Source organism: Dendrobates tinctorius, unplaced genomic scaffold (genome assembly GCF_039654945.1).
Source record: "Dendrobates tinctorius isolate UK_male_01 unplaced genomic scaffold, ASM3965494v1 ptg000107l, whole genome shotgun sequence".
Classification (NCBI taxonomy): Eukaryota; Metazoa; Chordata; class Amphibia; order Anura; family Dendrobatidae; genus Dendrobates; species Dendrobates tinctorius.
Window position 1 is genome coordinate 13812767 of NW_027361775.1, and position 21655 is coordinate 13834421.

Here is a 21655-nt window from a genome sequence, read left to right on the forward strand (position 1 = left end):
AGCCATAGCCCTTTCAAAACTCAGCCACATACCTTGCTTGGCTCACACCTTGAACCTGGTGGTGCAGTGCTTCCTCAAAAATTATCCGGAGTTAACAGCCCTGCTCCAGAAGGTGCGAAGACTGTGCGCGCACATCCGCCGGTCGCCTGTACACTCGGTTCGTATGCAGAAGCTGCAGCGATTGCTCCACCTTCCTAACCACCGCCTCATTATCGACATTGCAACAAGGTGGAACTCCACCCTGCACATGGTGGAGCGGCTGTGCGAGCAGAGGCAGGCCATAATGCATTTGTGGGAGGATACACGGCCAGGCACTTTGAGAGCAGACATGGAGTTGACAGGTGTGCAGTGGTCGAAGCTGAAAGACCTTTGTAAAGTCCTTCAGTGTTTTGAGGAATGCACACGGCTGGTAAGCGCAGACGACGCCATCCTAAGCATGAGCATCCCACTTATGCGTCTGCTCTTGCAAACTTTGATGCACCTTAAGGAGCAGGCGTCTGCAGCCAATGTTGATGAGGAGGAAGAGGAGGAGGGAATCCTTGATGACATTCAGCCATTGTCTGCTCAGGGACCTCTCCTGGACGAGGTGGAGGAAGAAGAGGAGGAGGAGGAGGATGATGGGGATGATTACTTAGGGGAGGAGGATGCATCTCGTGGGGCAAGTGAAAATGTTGGCGTGGCAAGGTCTGGTACAGGGTTTGTGCGTGACTGGAGGGATGTGGATTTGCCAGAAAGTGCTCCTCCACCCAGCACTCGCAGTGCATCATTGACACCGGGAACATTGGCCCACATGTCAGATTATGCCTTGCGGATCCTAAAAAGGGACCCCCGCATTGCCAAAATGATGAACGATGACGACTACTGGTTGGCCAGCATCCTGGATCCACGCTATAAAGGCAAATTACAAAACATCATGCCACAGGAGAACCTTGACCTAATATTGGCTAATAAACAAGCAACTCTGGTAAATCGGTTGCTTGAGGCATTCCCAGCACACAGCAGCGGTGATGGTTCTCACACGAGCCGTACGGGCCGGGGGCAGCTTGGCAGAGGTGTTCGTGGTGCACACAGCAGAAGTGACGTTGGAGACAGGGGTTTCATGACAATGTTGTGGACTGATTTTTCAAATACCGCTCACACAACTGGTAATACTGCATCGATGGAAAGTGACAGGAGACAGCAGTTGTCAACTATGGTTACAAACTACTTTTCCTCCCGTATCGATGTTCTCCCACACAGGTCATTCCCCTTTGACTATTGGGCCGCTGAACTGGACACCTGGCCTGAATTGGCCCAATATGCCTTACAGGAGCTCGCTTGCCCAGCTGCAAGTGTGCTATCGGAAAGAGTCTTCAGTGCAGCTGGATCAATCCTGACAGAAAAAAGGACCCGTCTGTCAACCCAAAATGTGGATGATCTAACCTTCATTAAAATGAACCACGCATGGGTTTCCAAGGATTTTGTCCCACCTTCCCCTGATGACACATAGGGTGACAGAAAAATGGCTTGCTTTGGTCCACCTCTTCCTGGTACTTCACCTATTTCGCCTTTTGCATCAGCTGAATGTCCAACATCAACATATGCCACTTTCTAAAACTCCCTAACTGTGCTGCCTCCCCCCCCATGGCCGGGGTCACCACCTAGCGCACGACACCGTGCGAGTGCCGTTGCCCTGGACAGGTGGGTAGGCCGACTCTTGGGCGCGGGCACTGGCACAGGGTCCCTCATAGTGCAATCAAGTGTCTCTGACGGTGGTGGTGCACACCCGCCGTCAGACACACCACTGTACTATGAGGGGCCCAGTGCCAGTACCGACGCCCACGAGTGGGCCCCCCTTGCTTGGGCAGGGCCCCAGCATTTGCAATCTTTACCTCTCCCTGCTCCTCCGCTGTGTAATCTGGGCCGTCAAATCCATACTGTGCCTGACACCGTCTGAGCCTGCCTCCTGAGACATATATTTTGAATGTGTACGCTATCCATACATGTTATCCAGGGATACGGTACCCTTTCTAACCTTTGTGCAATCACGTGCAATCCATACTGTGCCTAACACCGTCTGAGCCTGCCTCATGCTGTATAGACATATATTTTGAATGTGTACGCTATCCATACATGTTATCCAGGGATACGGTACCCTTTCTAACCTTTGTGCAATCATGTGCAATCCATACTGGGCCTAACACCGTCTGAGCCTGCCTCATGATGTATAGACATATATTTTGAATGTGTACGCTATCCATACATGTTATCTGGGGATACAGTACCCTTTCTAACCTTTGTGCAATCACGTGCAATCCATACTGGGCCTAACACCATCTGAGCCTGCCTCCTGAGACATATATTTTGAATGTGTACGCTATCCATACATGTTATCTGGGGATACGGTACCCTTTCTAACCTTTGTGCAATCACGTGCAATCCATACTGGGCCTAACACCGTCTGAGCCTGCCTCCTGAGACATATATTTTGAATGTGTACGCTATCCATACATGTTATCTGGGGATACGGTACCCTTTCTAACCTTTGTGCAATCACGTGCAATCCATACTGGGCCTAACACCGTCTGAGCCTGCCTCCTGATGTATAGACATATATTTTGAATGTGTACACTATCCATACATGTTATCTGGGGATACGGTACCCTTTCTCACCTTTGTGCAATCACGTGCAATCCATACTGGGCCTAACACCGTCTGAGAATGATAGATGGGGCCCACCATACACTGGAACATTCCAAAGGTGGACATCAGACACTGGAGCAGCATTTACAGGGCCCATTATACACTAGAGCATTAGAAATGGGGCCCATTATGTTTGGAGCATTATTTGGGCCCATAAGACAGTAGAGCTTCATCCATGGGGACCAACATATACTGTAGCATTATGTGGAGCTCATCATATACTGTTTCAAACATTATATGGGACCAATGATTCTGTATGGAGAAATAGATGGGCCTCGTCATGAGATGTAAAAAGTGAGGTATTTTTCATTGTACTATACCGCTATTTCTCTGCCGTATCGGAGCATGATGAGTTGTGGTATGTGTTAAAGGGGCGCTCTTTCGCCCAGGGCACATGAAAACCTGGAGCCAGCCCTCCCCCCCACAGTCTGTAGCCAAATAACCCCCATTTTTCAGTGCGTAACTTGTATTATGAAGTTAATTAAGGTTGACAAGCTTAAGTAAGAAGAATTGATGCTTTTGGCATTCAAATGGGCACTGTTGGTGTGTTTCCTGTCCTCCTCTCACTGCCGACTTTTATTCCCCATTGACTTACATTGGGTTTCGTGTTTCGGGACGACCCCGACTTTTCCCTATAATCGGACAATCTTGCTTGACCCGACTTTTGGAAAAGTCGGGTTTCACGAAACGAAACGCGACCCTAAAAAACCAAAAGTCGCTCAACTCTAGTTGTGAGCATATAAGTGGGATATGCCTCCAACAATACACATTGAAATATTCAAGACATTCAGACAGCCAAGAGATCCAGAGATCCAAAGAACTAGAGACACCTTACAAAACCACAGACAGGAACACTCTACAAGATACCTGCCATATCATGGCTCCATCATGAGGGATGCAGATTTGACATTCTACAAGATGCCAGCTTAGGTGACCATGGCCCCGGCTTAAAGAATATAGATCTGCTCCATTGACTATCACTGAACCATGGATATGTTTGGGGTAGTCAGGACTTGGACACACTGGTCACCTGAGCCACATGGATATGTTTATGAAAGACAGGATTGGGACCCACTGGTCACCTGCTTCCATGGAGATGTTCGGAAAAGCCAGGTCGTGACCCTCGGATCACCTGATCTTGTACCTCAATGGACTGTCAGCTTCTTAAGCTTGTTATTACCTCCTTTGTGTGTGTGCCACAGGTGGGGTGATCGGCCTTGGAAGCTCTGAAGTCACAGCTGCTCTTATCCTGGCGAGTCAGTGGAATTTTGCATCATCTTGGTTATTTTGCTGGGACTATTCTATGTGTTTTTTCCCTGTTTTGTGGTTCAACAAAATATTGAATATACTATTCAAATTGAATACCCTCTGGTCACTCGGCCTCATATCTCAATGGACTGTCAGCTTCGTAAGCTTGTCATTACCTTCTCTCTGTGCATGTGGGTGGGTAATTGGCCCTGGATGTCGCAGCTGTTCTTATCAGTCAGCGAAAGTGTGAGACCATTGCACCGTTTTGGGTATTTTTCTGGGACTATTCTATGTATTAATGTCTGTTTGTGGTTCAATAAAATATTGCCACATTGTTTTACCCTAACCCTATGTTGTCTGAGTAGTATTATGCCTACACCAAAAGGAAAACAGGAGTTCGGTGGGATGATCCCTGGTCCATGCAATTTAGGCTAGTGGACTAGAGGACCAACTGACCCCCATGTCTCCACAGCAAGTAATCCAAATGTGAAAAACATCCTCAAATCAGTAGTAAATGGACCTTTGTTCAAAGCTTTAGGCTTATCTACAGTTAAACATTCATTTTCAAATGTGTGAATGTGTGTATTTAATCTAGGTACCAATATTTGCTCATCTGTAGTCATTATGCTGCACTTTTTCAGTTTATAATTATGCAATCTATGTAAACAGCACATTTTTGCGGCTGCATGCATGTCTGTTGATTTTTTTCTAAAGCATTTCTCAAATCATTGTATTATTAACTTTCCAATGTCAGTGAATTTTGGGTTAATGTAACAAAACCTTTTGAATTTATAATGTGTTTATGTCATGAATAATATTATTTGGTGAAGACTGGTGAATTTCAAAATATTCTTTATTGGTAATAATTTTTTAGTTTTTTTTTATTTCAACACTTTTTCTTAAGCAAAAAGTGAAATACAAGAAATATAATTTTTTAACTGTTTTGGAAAGTATTCATTTTGAAAGAGCTAAATTTCTATGTTTTAAATATTTACAGTATGTATTCAGTATGACTAATAAATAAGCTGGGCTTCATTATTGAGATCTATTTATCAACTAAACTGGCCTTGTTACCCATGTTAACCAACTAGAGATTAGCCTATATTTATTTAAATGAGTTATCCTATGAAACACATTTTCACCTGTATCCCAGATGGGTGATACATATGTAACTGCTTGGATCTCACCCCTGTTCCCCCTAAGCTGAGCTCTTTAGAAATTATACAATTAAAAGAATACCAGACTATGTCGAAAGTTATATCTATAATTGGACGTTAAGCTAATTTTTTAGGCTGTTTTAACCTTTTCCTTTCTGAATTTTTAAATTTAGAGGGAACACCACTACTAGGGTGACTTGGCTTACCAATGTTCTCAAGTCTTAATTTTAAAAGGGTGCACCAGAATAAAAAATAAAAAATGCGGTTTTCCTTAAAAAAAACACCTCCATTTTGACTATAGTGTATTTTTTGCAGAATCATTTACTTTTCTTAAAGGGAACCTGTCACCATGTTTTTCCGTTATAAATTATGGTCGCCACCATTGTGTCCTTGTTTTTTTTACAGCATACTAGAATGCTGTTTGCATGTCCCCAATCAAGTCTGCAGATCACAAAGAATAGCTCTTATTATACTTATAGAAAGGACAGCCCAGTCCAATAGGAGTCTCTGGTCTTGATTCTGTGTCTTCTCTCTTCTTGCAATCGCCATCCTCATTTTCTGCTTTATCCTACATCATGCACACAGTTTCCTCAATTGCACTCCTGTGCAGGCGCACTTCTATCGGCTCTGTCAAGGGCAGAATAAAGTACATCAGTGCGCATGTGCCGGCTTTACTTCTGGCTCATTGGTGCTCTTTGGCCTTTCCCGATGCATGTGCACTAGCGTACTTTGCTCTGTCCTTGACAGGGCAGATAGAAGTGCACCTGTGCAGGAGTGCAATGTAGAATGCATCATCCACTCAAAGTAGGGAAGGAGGATGGTGATCGTAAGAACAGAGGAAGCACTCCATCAAGACCAAAGATGCCCATAGGACTGGATTATGCCATCTGTGAGTAAAAATAAAAACAATTTTTTTATTTTTTTTAGATCTGTAGGCTGGATTGAGGAGTGTTTTACAGCATTCCAGTATGCTGTTAAAGAGACCCTAATGGTGGTGGTCGTGGTTTGTATGGGGAAAACCTGGTGTCATGTTCCCTTAAATTTTAGCTGTAATACCGAATGCAGCCTGTGGACAGGTGGGCTTTAATGATGAGCGAGTATACTAGTTGCTCGGGTTTTCCCGAGCATGCTCAGGTGTCCTCTGAGTATTTTAGCGTGCTCGGAGATTTAGTTTTCGTCATCTTATCTGCATGATTTGCGACTTGTAAACAGGCTGAATACATGTGGGAATTCCTAACAGGCATTCACACATGCATTCAAGGTGTCTAGCAGTCGCAAATCATGCAGATGAGATGACAAAAACTAAATCTCCGAGCACGCCAAAATACTCGGAGACCACCCGAGCAATGAATATACTCGCTCATCACTAGTGGGCTTTGATTTTTTAAACAAAGAAAACTTGTTTTTCTAATCATAGAAAAACCCTTCAACTACAACAGCAATCAATCATGTGTGCTGCCACTAAGGTACAGGATGGATAGAAACAGCATAGCACAGTGCATTGTTGCTATAAGCATTCCTTTTTTTCTTTTAGTTTGGACAGTTTTGATAAATGAGATTAATATGTTTTGATAAATCTATTGATGATATTATATCTCTAAAGTGCAATTAATTATCACAAAGTAAGGTTATGTAACTAAAGTTTCCAAAAATTGAATATTTTTCATTTAAACGTATCTATTTATTTGTCTTGTGGTAATATTGGGAACACATTATTTTTGTTCTAGACAAAATTATTTTTTTATATAATATATGATAGAAGGCCACTTAATAAATAAAAAGAGAGCATCTGAAAAAGGCTTGAAAGATAAAGTATCTGAATTGAAATTGTCATTGATTTTACTTTAGTTCTACCAAGATACATTGACAGTGGAGGTCATACTGTATATTGACTTTGGAGTGTAGCTCAGTAACCTGTAACATCAATTACTTATTTGTGTTGGCCATAATTGAGAACAGTAGTTTTTCTTCAAAATGAAGGCAAAAGTCACTGCTACAAATGATGAGACTAAGGTCACCTGGGAAAGAAATACTGTGTTGTGTCTAATCAAAAGAAATTAGTGCACACCTAAAACACTGATGATAACCCTGCAGAGAAATATTTCTGCTTGAATTGGTATTACATGCTTATACAATTTATATATTCAACACACTGTAGTTAAACTCATCTTAGCATGCAAATAGCTCTTTAATCCTTCAGATACAAATTAATTTCAATATTAATGCATATCATATATTTAATGCACCATTTAAAAGTCATAGTGGGAAAGCAAAACATTTGGTTTCATCAATTCTTTGCACATCTTTAACACATAAAAATCTGTCATTTCTATTCTGCATTCTATTCCGGTACGTGTCACACAGATGGCACACGAATGTCACCCATATGCTGTACATGTTTACAAGGACCCCTTGACTTGTATTGGCTGCCGGAAAGAATTGGATCACACTGACGCATGGTCTATGTAAAAACATGGACATGTGAAGATCACTGTAGGATTTAATAGGTATGTATGGATATGTGTTTCCGGTAAATGGTTGCTACACGTACTGGACACATGTACATGAGAAGGTGCCTAGGAGAGGAAAATGTAACAAACATGCTATCTGCTGCTTGGCTAAAATCACTCTCCTGCTTACAGTGCCACCATCTCACGACATAAACCTGGGGTTTTTCCTTTGCAGACAGGTTGACAGAGACAAAAATCTTCCTGCTCTGTTTGTAACTTGTGAGTGCATCAGATATTTGTATACGGAGCAGAGCTCTTATCTTTTAACAATACCAGATAATTTTATTGTGCTGTAGATAACATTGCTTCACAACATAGAAAAAGTATAAAGGGGGTTTTACACATAGCGATATAGCTAGCAATATCGCTAAAGCATTACCAATTTGGTGACGCAGCAGCGATATCGCTAGCGATATCGCTATGTGTGATACTTACCTCCAACCGGCTCCCCCGCTGTCTGTCGTTGATCACGCAGCTCCATTTCACGTCGGGCGCTTCCTGCTGGGCTTCCTGCTGGCGCCGACGAGTGACGTGTGGACGCGGACGGGAGGACGTCAGGATTGCCGCATCTGAAAGGTAAGTAACGACTGCTGTATCGCTGCTATGTCACTTTGAGATCTGCCTGTGTGGCAGCTCACTAACAACCATTTAGCGATGTACCAGCGATCCTGACCGGGTCGTATCATTGTCGGGATCGCTGGTGCATTGCTAAATGTAAAGGGACCTTAAGGCTACATTCCCATGGTGAACTTTTGATGTTGCAGATTTTCTGCAGAATTTCTACACCTATTAAAAATATTAGGTTGTTGGCGTTTTTTAGTGTAATTTTGAGTGCGTGTTTTTTACGCACAAATTTATTGCATTTTTTGCTCTAACCTTTTTGTGTCTTGTTGGTAGAGTTGAGCGACTTTGGTCGGATCGGGTTTCATGAAACAAAATTTGTTTCAGATGAAACTGGTCCGACTAGGGCAAAAAAAGTCGGAGTTTCGTCCGAAACCTGACTCCAATGCAAGTCAATGGGGAATAAAAGTCGGCATTGAGTGGATGAATGTCATCCACTCAATGCTGATTTTTATTACCCATTGACTTGCATTGGGGTTGGGTTTCGGACGAAACTCCGACTTTCTTTGCCCTAGTCGGACAGTCTCATCTAAAAAAAATTTTGTTTCATGAAACTGTCATGATACCAGTGCTGGGTGACCGGCACTTCTGGGGTTAATGTTCTGATCGCAGTGCAGACTCTCACCTGCACACCTGGGACCTATTAGGGTGGCCTCTCATTGGTTCTGGGGAGGCTTCTTATAGCCTCAGGAAGCTTCCATCCCCCGTCAGTTATTCTTTCGCCCTTGGCATTGTGTGGTGACCCCTGAGTGTGTTAGTGCTGTGTTCTGGTTGCTTGATTCCCTGTGTATGACTCGGTCTGTTCTCTGGATATCGCTTTGGATTCTGCTTGGTACCTTCTATGTCCGTTTGGTTTTTGATCTCTGCTTGGCCCTGACTGTCCATTCTATCTCATCCCTGGTACTGTATTGATATCTTGTGTATGACCTTTGGCTTTGTCTGACCTCCCATCTGTTTATCCCTCCTGTACCTCGCTTGCCTGTATTGTGCCTGACCTCTGCTTTGCCTGACTCTGAGTTTTATTCCTCCTCTGAAAGCAGGATGCTAAGCCACGTCCCCTTGCAGTCACATGACCGTTCACATGACCATAGGTCCTGTGTCGGCTTTCTAAACGTCTACATTCAGGTCCCGTGCATCTTTATTGTCCGGCTGTTCTTGTCCCCAGGGGTCCCTATGGTACGGGTGAGTCCCTGCTTAGCGGAGGCTGTACGCCAGTGCGGTCAGGACCCTGACAGAAACCTGATCCAACCAAAGTCGCTCAACTCAACTTGTTGGTGTGTAATGTTTTAAACAAAGATTTGTACAGTTTATATGTGTTTTTGATGCGTTTACACCTTGGAAACACACTTAAAATGCATGTCCGTTTCACATTCAAGTCTATGGGGAAAATCCACACCTAAAACTCAGCGCAAGTAAGTTTACGTTGAGTAAAATGAAAGCACTGTCAAAATCTCACAGTGACGACACAGCATTTAATCTTAATTAAACAGATGTCTATTTTCAATTTGTCCATTGTAGAAGGAGAGCTGGCATTTGGCGGTATGATCCCTTGTCTAAGCATTCTCGAGCCAGCGGACTAGAGCACCCATTGAGCCCTGTGTCACCACACTCGCCAAAAAGTCAATGTGGACACCCAGCCTAAATAGTTAAAATTTATCTAATAGTTGCAGAGATAAAATCAGGTATGTCTCTGCAAAGTGAGAGGGAAGATGGGTGAACCTTAGAAGATAATTGTAACATTCACACATTGTGCCTGTGTTGTGGCCACAAACTTTTTTCTTTTTGCTGTGGTTTTATGAAGTCACTGAAAAGTCTATAGATGTTTTCTGTGATTTTTTTAAAATTATACCAAAATCATATACTGTACGGTATTTTACCTAAAAAGAAAACCCCACCACAGCCAAAATATGTGATATCTGTGCATAAAGTATATAGGAAAAAGTCAGCTTACCAGTCCAAGTGTTTTGACCTCCTGTTTGCAAGTCATTGCCTCAAAAGGACAAGGGTGAAGCAGCCACAGCAAGATCCAATAGAGAAAAAGTCCAGCGAATGGTGTGAGTTGCTAAAAAATAAATTTTATTCCATAAACGTAGAAAAAAAAACAACATATTGCAACCAGCCCTATGACACACTAGTGGTAAAGGCACGATCAATGCGTTTCAACTTTTGTCTTATTCATGATCTCATGATCTTCATTCATTTATTCATTCAGGAAGTCATCCTTAACTTTAGACCTTTTAGAGATCTTTTGATCTTTAACTTGCTTAACTGTTCACAAATAAAGAGCCCACGACCAGCATCTTGCCACCTGCTGCCCTGAGCACTCTGGTCCCCGGGAATCTGCCCAGGGGCTGGAGTTTTCCCAACCCTGCATTAGAGTTATGAATGATTAGAATGATGATCAATTAGCAAAATAAGTATTACCAAGAAAGTATATCACTATAACAGTACATTGTATCATATTGCTTCCCACAGCTTCAGTTGCATCTACTTGTAATGATCCTGGAATTCCTCAAAATGGGACCCGATATGGAGACAGCAGAGAACCAGGAGATACAATAAACTTTCAATGTGACCCAGGATATCAACTCCAAGGACAAGTGAAAATTACATGTGTGCAGCTGAATAACAGATTCTTTTGGCAGCCAGACCCCCCAACTTGTATTGGTATGTCTAAACTCATGGGTTCTTTTGCACAGTTTTATTTATTGATATTTTTCTATATGATTTTGTAGCAGGGAATATTTCCTTAACAAATTATGAAATACTTTAGGCTCTGGAAAGACCCCAGAGCATAATAAAGAACATGCAATTTGGAGTAAATAACTTTGCTTCAAATCAAATTACTCAAAAAAATCTGCATAAACAGGCAAGTTTAAATTTTAAAGAGTAGTCCTCATTTTAATTTGTATTGTATAAAGCAATCTTAACACATGAAGAAAGCAAATTTGCATTGTCTTATCAGAGAAATATACTTTTTTCTCTGCCAGAACAAATCAGTTATTATCAGAATTTTCAATTCTGAGGTGAAATCTGCTTTCATTGAAGACAGACTTTCCCATTACTAAAGGTCCCGTCACAGACAGCGACATCGCAGCAAGATCGCTGATTTTGTGATGCCACAGCGATCTCGCCAGTGACATCGCTGTGTTTGTGTGACATGGATCAGCAACCGGGCCCCCTGCCGGGTATTGTTGATCATGCAAGATCGTCCTGGGACGTTTTTTGATCGTTGGTCTCCTGCTGGCCAGCAGGCATCGCTGCGTGTGGCAGCAGGAGAGCAACGATCAGCGACGCTGCACGCTGCTTTCCAATGTAAACAGCGGGTATCTAGGAGTCGCGTGGCTCTTAGTTACCCACTGTTTACCTTGGAAACCAGCGTGCCCGCTGTTTACCTTTTAAACTTGGATATTTATATATATTTAGAAACGGACTGTAAAGCCCTAACTCCCTCCCTAGAGACTGTATTGAGCCTCTCTCCCTGCTCCAGCAACTCTCTCTCCTTCCTTAAGGCCCCGTCACACATCGATATCGCCAGCGAGATTGCTGATTTTGTGATGCCACAGTGATCTCGCCAGCGATATCGCTGTGTGACATGGATCAGCGACCGGCCCCCCCTGCCGGGTATCGCTGATCGTGCAGGATAGTCCTGGGCCATTTTTTGATCGTTGGTCTCCCGCTGGCCAGCACGCATCGCTGCATGTGGCAGCGGGAGAGCAACGATCAGCGACGCTGCACGCTGGTTTCCAATGTAAACAGCGGGTATCTAGGAGCCGCACGACTCTTAGATACCCACTGTTTACCTTGGAAACCAGCTTGATCGCTGGTCCTGATCGCTGGAGGGGCTGTCTATGTGACAGCTCACCAGCGATCAGCATAACGATGTCCCAGCGATCCCATCCATGTCGGATCGGTGGGATTGCTGGGACATCGTTATGTGTAACGGGGCCTTTAGATGGGAGATGACAGATGGTGCTGATAAGATTGTTTATAGATGAGAGGAGGGAAGAGCTAGTGGCAGAGCTCCTACCTACTGCTCCCACTCCTATCTACATAGGATCTTATTAGTAGCAGCTGCCTTCTCCTATCTCAGTAATGGGAAAGTCTGTCTTCACTGAGTATAAATTTTACCCCAGAATTCTGAATTTTAATAATGAATGATCAATTCTGGCTGAGAAAGGAGCAGATTTTGCTGATGAGATATATTACAAAATTACTTGTTTTCATATGTTAAAATTGATTTATGAAATAAAAATGTCATTACTCTTTACATGATCCTCTTTTTTCAACTATTCAGTAGTCATCTCTTTAACATCACTGACAGAATTGCAATGAAATATAAAAGTTACATATTTACATTTTTACATAGGTTGAATAAATACCTAGGTACATCAAGCTCAATCTTTCTCCACCAATTGTACGTTTCATCACTAATTTAGCTATAATCCACAATGTTACGAGTATCAAGGAAATCATCCAGCCCTTTTTAAAAGCTGTAATAGTGTCTGCCATTTCTACCTCCTGTGATAGTGCATTTCACAGTCTCACTGCTCTAACTGTAAAGAACCCGTTCCTGTTTAGCTTTAGGTATGCATTGGTAAAGAGCCACACATTCACAAAAAGTAATGGTCACAGTTTACCTCTAGATTACTCTTTCATAGTCGATCAAAATCTCCAGTATAATTTTTATTTAAGCATATGTCTAAATGATGATAAGAAAAACTCAGAAAAGACAGCTGCCCTATTGCCATGTGCAAAAAAATATAATTAAGAGTCTACAATAAGAAAATCAAAAACAATTATAATAAAAGAATAAATAAACTTTCACAATGGGTAGTGGTCGCAGTACACCCCTAGATTACTCTTCCATAGTCAATGAAAATCCCGAGATTAATTTTTACAGTGGTCAATTTAACTCCTCTTGTGCATATGTCTAAATGCAGAAAAGTAAAACTTGTACAAGACTGCTGCTTCCATAGCCATGTACACAAAATGAATAAAATGTCTGCAATAGGAAAATAAAAAGCAATTATAATAAAATAGTAAATATATCTGGATTAAATAATTTAAAAAAAGATATAATAGAAAATGTATGTAATGGCTACAAAATAGACTTAAAAAAAACAATTCAAAAAGGTATGTGATAATCTTGGTGCAATTAACTGGGACGATATCCTGAGACATAAAAATACACAAAGAAAATGGGAGACGTTTACTAGCATTCTGAATAGGATCTGTGCACAATATATACCGTATGGGAATAAACATGCGAGAAATAGGAGGAAACCACTATGGCTAAATAGAGCTGTAAGGGGCGCAATAAGAGATAAAAATAAAGCATTTAGAGAATTAAAGCAAGTAGGTAGTGATGAGGCATTAAATAAATACAGAAGATTAAATAAATTCTGTAAAAAGCAAATCAAGACAGCAAAGATTGAGACAGAGAGACTCATTGCCAGAGAAAGTAAAAATAATCCCAAAATATTCTTTAACTACATAAATAGTAAGAAGCTAAAAAATGATAGTGTTGGTCCCCTTAAAAATAGTCTGGGTGAAATGGTGGATGAGGATGAGGAAAAAGCCAATATGCTAAATGACTTTTTTTCAACAGTATTTACACAAGAAAATCCCATGATGGATAACATGATCAGGGATAAAAATTCTCCATTAAATGTCACCTGCTTAACCCAGCAGGAAGTACGGCGGCATCTACAAATCACTAAAATTGACAAATCCCCGGGCCCGGATAGGATACACCCCCGAGTACTGCAGGAATTAAGCACAGTCATTGATAGACCACTATTTTTAATCTTTAAAGATTCCATAATAACAGGGTCTGTACCACAGGACTGGCGTATAGCAAATGTGGTGCCAATATTCAAAAAGGGGACAAAAACTGAACTTGGAAATTATAGGCCTGTAAGTTTAACCTCAACTGTGGGTAAAATCCTGGAGGGTTTTCTAAGAGATACTATACTGGAGTATCTGGAGAAGAATAACCTTATGACCCAATATCAACATGGGTTTACAAGAGACCGTTCCTGTCAGACTAATCTGATAAGCTTTTATGAAGAGGTAAGTTCCGGACTGGACCAAGGGAATGCAGTGGACGTGGTGTACATGGACTTTTCAAAAGCTTTTGATACGGTGCCACACAAAAGGTTGATACATAAAATGAGAACAATGGGGATAGGGGAAAATATGTGTAGGTGGGTTAAGAGCTGGCTCAGGGATAGGAAACAAAGGGTGGTTATTAATGGAGCACACTCGGACTGGGTCACGGTTAGCAGTGGGGTACCACAGGGGTCAGTTTTTGGCCCGCTTCTTTTTAACATATTTATTAATGACCTTGTAGGGGGCATAGAGAGTAGAATTTCAATATTTGCAGATGACACTAAACTCTGCAGGGTAATTAATACAGAGGAGGACAATTTTATATTACAGGAGGATTTATGTAAACTAGAAGCTTGGGCTGATAAATGGCAAATGAGCTTTAATGGGGATAAATGTAAGGTCATGCACTTGGGTAGAACGAACAAGTTGTATAATTATGTGCTTAATTGTAAAACACTGGGCAAAACAGTCACTGAAAAAGACCTGGGTGTATGGGTGGACGACAAACTCACATTTAGTGGCCAGAGTCAAGCAGCTGCTGCAAAGGCAAATAAAATAATGGGATGCATTAAAAGAGGCATAGATGCCTCAAATGCTATTGAGAACTCTGCTAATAGAAGTGGAAAGGAAGAACAAAGACGAAAGAATCTAATTAATAAAAATATTGGAGAAAGAGAAACCAATCACAAACTAAAATGTTTCTATACTAATGCACAAAGCATGGGCAACAAACAAGGAGAATTGGAACTACTAACACAGGAAAAGAAATATGATGTCATTGGAATCACTGAAACTTGGTGGGACAATACACATGATTGGAATACAAGACTAGAAGGATACAACTTATTTGCAAGAAACAGACTTGATAAACGAGGAGGAGGTGTTGCATTGTATGTTAGAAACGCGTATATCTGCACAGAGATTGAAGCTTCAGAGACTGGGAGTTCTGTGGAAACTGTTTGGGTAAGAATACAAGGACAGAACAATGGAAAGGACACCATTGTAGGCATTTACTACAGGCCGCCTGTGCAAGCTGAAGATATGGATGAACTCTTTATGCATCAAATGGCCAAGTTCTCCAAAAAATATGACATAGTTGTCATGGGAGATTTCAACTATCCAGACATTTGTTGGGAATCTCTCTCAGGCAAAACTAACAGGTCAAGGAAATTCTTATCCTCTCTTGCTGACAACTTTATCTTCCAAAAGGTAGGGGAGAAAACAAGGGGAACTGCTACCTTGGATCTAATCCTTATAAACAGGGAGGAAATGGTTGAGGAGGTAAAAGTGTCTGGAACCCTAGGAGGTAGCGACCATGCTATTTTAGAATTTTGGATAACTAGAGGTGGAAGACCTGTGAAGACTCAGACGTCAAAGTTAGATTTCAGAAAGGCAGATTTTAAGGGATTCAGAAAGATAATTGGAGGGATCCAATGGCTGGATATCCTTAAAGACAAAAATGTCCAGGAAGGATGGGAAATCTTGAAAAATGAAATTCTCAAAGCACAGTTGTTAACAATTCCGAAAAGAGGGAAGAACAGGAAGCATTTAAGGAAACCAGGATGGGTGAACACAGAACTTAAGCACATGCTAAAAAGGAAGAAAAAAATGTTTATAAAATGGAAAGAGGGAGGCATATCTAAAGAAGAATATAATGCTGTCTGCAGAATCTGCAGGGCACAAATTAGATTATCTAAAGCTGAAAATGAATTGAGGCTTGCAAGAGATGTCAAAAGCAATAATAAAGGATTTTGGGGATATGTCAAAAGTAAAAGAAAAGTCAAAGATGCTATAGGATTTTTACAGGATGAAAATAATGAAATGGTAAGACAGGATGTTGAGAAGGCTGAACTTTTAAATTCCTATTTTGCATCTGTTTTCTCTCAGAAAGGAAATGTAACACCAACTGTTATTCACTGTCCTATTAAGGGAATAGAAGAATCCAGGATATCTATAAACAGAAAGATAGTGAGGAAACACTTAGCTAACCTAAATGAATTCAAGTCTCCAGGTCCAGATGAATTACACCCCAGAGTACTGAAGGAGATAGCAGAAGAAATTTCTGAACCACTCTCCATAATCTTTGAAAATTCTTGGAGAACAGGAGAAGTGCCAGAAGACTGGAGAAGAGCAAATGTTGTTCCTATCTTCAAAAAGGGGAAGAAGGTGGACCCAGGCAACTATAGGCCGGTGAGTCTGACTTCTATACCAGGAAAGATCTTTGAACAAATTATTAAACAACATGTAAGTCAATACCTGGATAAGAATGAAGTGATCAAACAGAGTCAGCATGGGTTTGTAACTAATAGGTCATGTCAGACTAACTTAATTTCCTTCTATGATGGTATCACTGATTGGGTGGATCAAGGAAATGCTGTAGATATAGTATATCTTGACTTCAGCAAAGCATTTGACAAAGTCTCTCATACAATCCTTATTGAAAAAATGACTAAGTATGGAATGGACAAGGCAACTGTTAGGTGGATTCATAGCTGGCTTAGTGATCGGACCCAAAGAGTGGTCGTAAATGGCTGCACATCCAGTTGGAAGAATGTCTCAAGTGGAGTACCACAGGGCTCTGTCCTGGGCCCTGTATTGTTCAACATCTTTATCAACGATTTAGATGAAGGAATTGAGGGTAAACTGATTAAATTTGCTGATGACACAAAGCTAGGAGGGATAGCTAATACTAGAGAAGAGAGAGGATTCAAAAAGATTTAAATAAACTGGAGAAGTGGGCAGTAACTAACAGAATGGTTTTTAACAGGGAGAAATGCAAAGTACTACATCTGGGCAATAAAAATGAAAAAAGCATATATAGAATGGGAGGAATAGGGCTAAGTGACAGCACATGTGAAAAAGACTTGGGTATACTAATAGATCACAGACTGAATATGAGTCAACAGTGTGATGCAGCAGCAAAAAAGGCAAATGCAGTTCTAGGATGTATTAACAGAAGCATACAGTCTAGATCACGTGAAGTCATTATTTCCCTCTACTCCTCTTTGGTCAGACCTCATCTGGAATATTGTGTCCAGTTTTGGGCACCACATTTTAAAAAAGACATCAACAAACTGGAGCAAGTTCAGAAAAGAGCGACCAGAATGGTGACCGGTCTGCAAACCCTGTCTTATGAGGAAAGGTTGCAGGATTTGGGAATGTTTAGTTTGCAAAAGAGAAGACTGAGAGGAGACTTAATTGCTGTCTACAAATATCTAAAGGGCTGTCACATTGTAGAAGGATCAACTTTATTCTCATTTGCACAAGGAAAGACTAGAAGCAATGGGATGAAACTGAATGGGAGGAGACACAGATTAGATATTAGAAAAAACTTTTTGACAGTTAGAGTGATCAATGAGTGGAACAGGCTGCCACGAGAAGTGGTGAGTTCTCCTTCAATGGAAGTCTTCAAACAGAGGCTGGACAGACATCTGAGTGGGATGATTTAGCGAATCCTGCTTTGAGCAGGGGGTTGGACCAGATGGCCCAGGAGGTCCCTTCCAACTCTACGATTCTATGATTCTATGCTCATGAGGAGAACATAATTTTACCTCTATATAAGTCACTAGTGCGACCACACTTAGAATACTGTGTACAGTTCTGGTCTCCGGTGTATAAGAAAGACATAGCTGAACTGGAGCGGGTGCAGAGAAGAGTGACCAAGGTTATTAGGGAACTAGGGGGTCTGCAATACCAAGACAGGTTATTACACTTGGGGTTATTTAGTTTGGAGAATCGAAGGCTTAGGGGTGATCTTATTACAATGTATAAATATATGTGGGGACAATACAAAGACCTTTCTAATGATCTTTTTACTCTTAGACCTGTGACGGGGACAAGGGGGCATCCTCTACGTCTGGAGGAAAGAAGGTTTAAGCATACTCACAGACGCGGATTCTTTACTGTAAGAGCAGTGAGACTATGGAACTCTCTGCCATATGATGTTGTAATGAGTGATTCACTACTAAAATTTAAGAAGGGACTGGATGCCTTTCTTGAAAAGTATAATATTACAGGGTATATACACTAGTCTCCTTAATATTGCGTTGATCCAGGGAGCTAGTCTGATTGCCGTATGTGGAGTCGGGAAGGAATTTTTTTCCCCAATGTGAAGCTTACTGTTGCCACATGGGGTTTTTTGCCTTCCTCTGGATCAACATGTTAGGGCAAGTTAGGATAGGATATGGGTTGAACTAGATGGACTTAAAGTCTCCCTTCAACCTTAATTACTATGTTACTATGTTACTATGTTACTATAAATTACCTTTAAGTACATTTCAAGGAAAGACAGGGCTAAATGGTTTGTATGCAATATACGGTAATTGGTTTAGGCAGTACTTACTTTAACTTTAGCCAAAAAAAAAGCAATTGTTAAATACTGTTCTATAGATCAACATCTGATTGATTTTGTTTTCTCTTGTCTCACTATGACAGCGGCATGTGGTGGAAACCTGACAGGCCCAGCGGGTGTTATTTTATCACCAAACTTCCCTCAACCTTATCCGGCAGGAAAAGAGTGTGACTGGAGAATAAAAGTAAATCCAGACTTTGTCATTGCCTTGATATTCAAAAGGTACACGTTATATAGAAAAATAAAGCTGTGTAACAGGTTTTGAAATGTCAGATCTAAAAATGAGATAATTTGTCACCTCAATAGGCTCTTAATTACATTGTGTAACTAAGTCCTGGAGCATATATCCATTGCCTACACCATCAATAACAAACACATAATATCTTTTTTTCAGCAATATACCGATGCCAAATATAAATGCACAGCTGGTGAATGGAATATGAATACAAATTTGCAGGTTGCTCACATTCATTATAATGTAGTGCTCCATAAACTATAATAAATGCATTTAAATCCTAAAATGTTTTGTAAAATAATCTCTGTTTCTCACAATTAACAAGTATTGTATTTATATAGCAATTACAAATATTTATATTGTACTGGTATGTCAAAGGTAATTAGTGGGCAGGATATTATTTACTATTCTGTTCTCAATACTTAGTAGCGTTTACTCATAAAAAGACATAAGCGAACCCAAACTTAGAAATTGTGGGTTCATATAGAAGCCAGTGTCCTGTACTAATCTCCGAACACAGACTTCTTCCCGAGGTCCATTTCAATACTCGGAGATCTAGGGTAAGTCCGGGGACAAGAGAAAGAATTTTCCAGATAGTTTGTGTCTCCATTGTTTTCAATGGGTTCAGCTTCTGGTTCACATTCGGCTACAGTTCTGGTACCCAAACTGAATGTTGGACTAAAGTTCGGGTCTTTTACCAGAATCCGAATTTCCACGGGTCCACTCAGACCAACTCATAAAGTTATTCTTACAGGTCACTAGTAGATCTTAGTTCTGTATCTCCAATACTCTTGTCAGGAATAGATTAAAAATCCCTTTTTTAAGGTGTATAATAGGGATAAATGAACATGCTTGGTGATACGCAGATATCACTCGAGTATCTGGGTGCACAAATGAGATTGGTTTCAAACATGAATCCCTGCATTACATGTTTGACACAGTCAATAAGCATGTGGGGATTGCCTGCAAGTCACTATAATACCCTAGCCATCTTGGTAGTGGCATTATTGTGACTATTGTGGCATTAGCGGTTAGAAAAGGACAGGCCATGCCAGGCTCAACCCACATAAGCCATTGCTCAGCTCTGTGACAGTTATTATTGGAGGGAGAGATTGCTTGTCCAGGCATGTGTGTCCACAGTTTAACGAGTCCTGTAGTGTTGATACCGGTACTGAAGCTGAACCATCACACTAACAGTCCTAATTGTGTGCTTTGCATTTTGTATCAGATATATTCTACATTTAGCCTAAAGGCCCCGTTACACATAACGATGTCACATAGACAGCCCCTCCAGTGATCAGGATCAGCGAGCAAGCTGGTTTCCAATGTAAACAGCGGGTATCTAAGAGCCGCACAGCTCTTGGTTACCCGCTGTTTACCTTGGAAACCAGCGTGCAGGCTGGTTTCCAAGGTAAACAGCGGGTATCTAAGAGTCGTGCCGCTCTTAGATACCCGCTGTTTACCCTGGAAACCAGCGTGCATGCTGGTTTAAAAGGTAAACAGCGTGCACGCTGATTTCCAAAGTAAACAGGGGGTAACTAAGAGCCGCGTGGCTCCTAGATACCTGCTGTTTACATTGGAAACCAGCGTGCAGCGTCGCTGATCGTTGCTCTCCCGCTGCCACACGCAGCGATGCGTGCTAGCCAGCGGGAGACCAAGGATCGAAAAATGGCCCAGGACTATCCTGCACGATCAGCGATACCTGGCAGGGGGGCCGGTCGCTGATCCATGTCACACACAGTGATATCGCTGGCAAGATCACTGTGGCATCACAAAATCAGCAATCTCGCTGGCGATATCGATGTGTGACTGGGCCTTAAGGAAGGAGAGAGAGTTGCTGGAGCAGGGAGAGAGGCTCAATACAGTCTCTAAGGAGGGAGTTAGGGCTTTACAGTCCGCTGCTAAATATATATAAATATCCAAGTAGAAATGAGGTTGCACTCAATGAGCTGGTGAAGATATTGCTTTATTTATTGGCACATGTTACACATGTTGGGCCAGGGGAGTGACATCAGGAGTGCAGAGGGAGCTGACAACGATTGTTTCGCGCTACCCAAGCGCTTCGATGACCCGTCGAAGTGCTTGGATAGCGCAAAACAATCATTGAGTTGAGTGCGACCTCATTCCTAATTGGATATACAGAGCATTATGAATTCTCAGGTCTAGCACCCGAAGCTGCCAGTTATCAGCGCTCCAAATGCCGCACACCAGCTGAGGATATACGGTAATAGCGGTGCCGTCAGCGTTTTTTCTTTCATTTTATGACATATATATAAATATATAGCTGCAGCAGCTGGCCACATTTTTTTGGGAGGGGTGAAAAAATTGACCATATTGTCAATCATAGAGTTTTAGGTTCTTTGTGGTACATTTCTTTATTATATAGCACACCCAAAAAGCATTAAAAAAATTTTTTCTACTCAATTACTCAAACATTTTTTCTTTATTCAGTTACTCATCTATAAACTATTATATGGACTGTGGTACATTTTAGTGTTATACAACAATGAAAAATGTGTTGAAATGTTTTTCTTTATTTAATTACTCATCCTTATACTACTACATGCTCTGTGATACATTTCTGTGCTATGTAACAGTCTAAAAAAGCATTGATACATTTTCCTGCATTCATTTACTCATTCATTTACTATTGCATGTTCTGTGGTCCATATCAGTGGCATATAATACTCCAAAAAGCTTTGAAACTTTTATGTGTTCAATTACTCATCCACATACT

At 41.3% G+C, this 21655-nt stretch overlaps 1 protein-coding gene across 3 annotated transcripts in view; it reads left to right on the forward strand.

Annotated features, from left to right (window-relative positions):
* The window catches only part of CSMD1 (CUB and Sushi multiple domains 1), a 2734739-nt gene that overhangs the window by 2157205 nt on the left and 555879 nt on the right, over window positions 1-21655 (forward strand). For all 3 annotated transcript variants that reach the window (XM_073589180.1, XM_073589181.1, XM_073589182.1), the window contains exons 27-28: window positions 10694-10885; window positions 18767-18905. In XM_073589180.1, the coding sequence (XP_073445281.1) occupies window positions 10694-10885; window positions 18767-18905 (331 nt within the window). The remainder of the gene's footprint in view (window positions 1-10693; window positions 10886-18766; window positions 18906-21655) is intronic.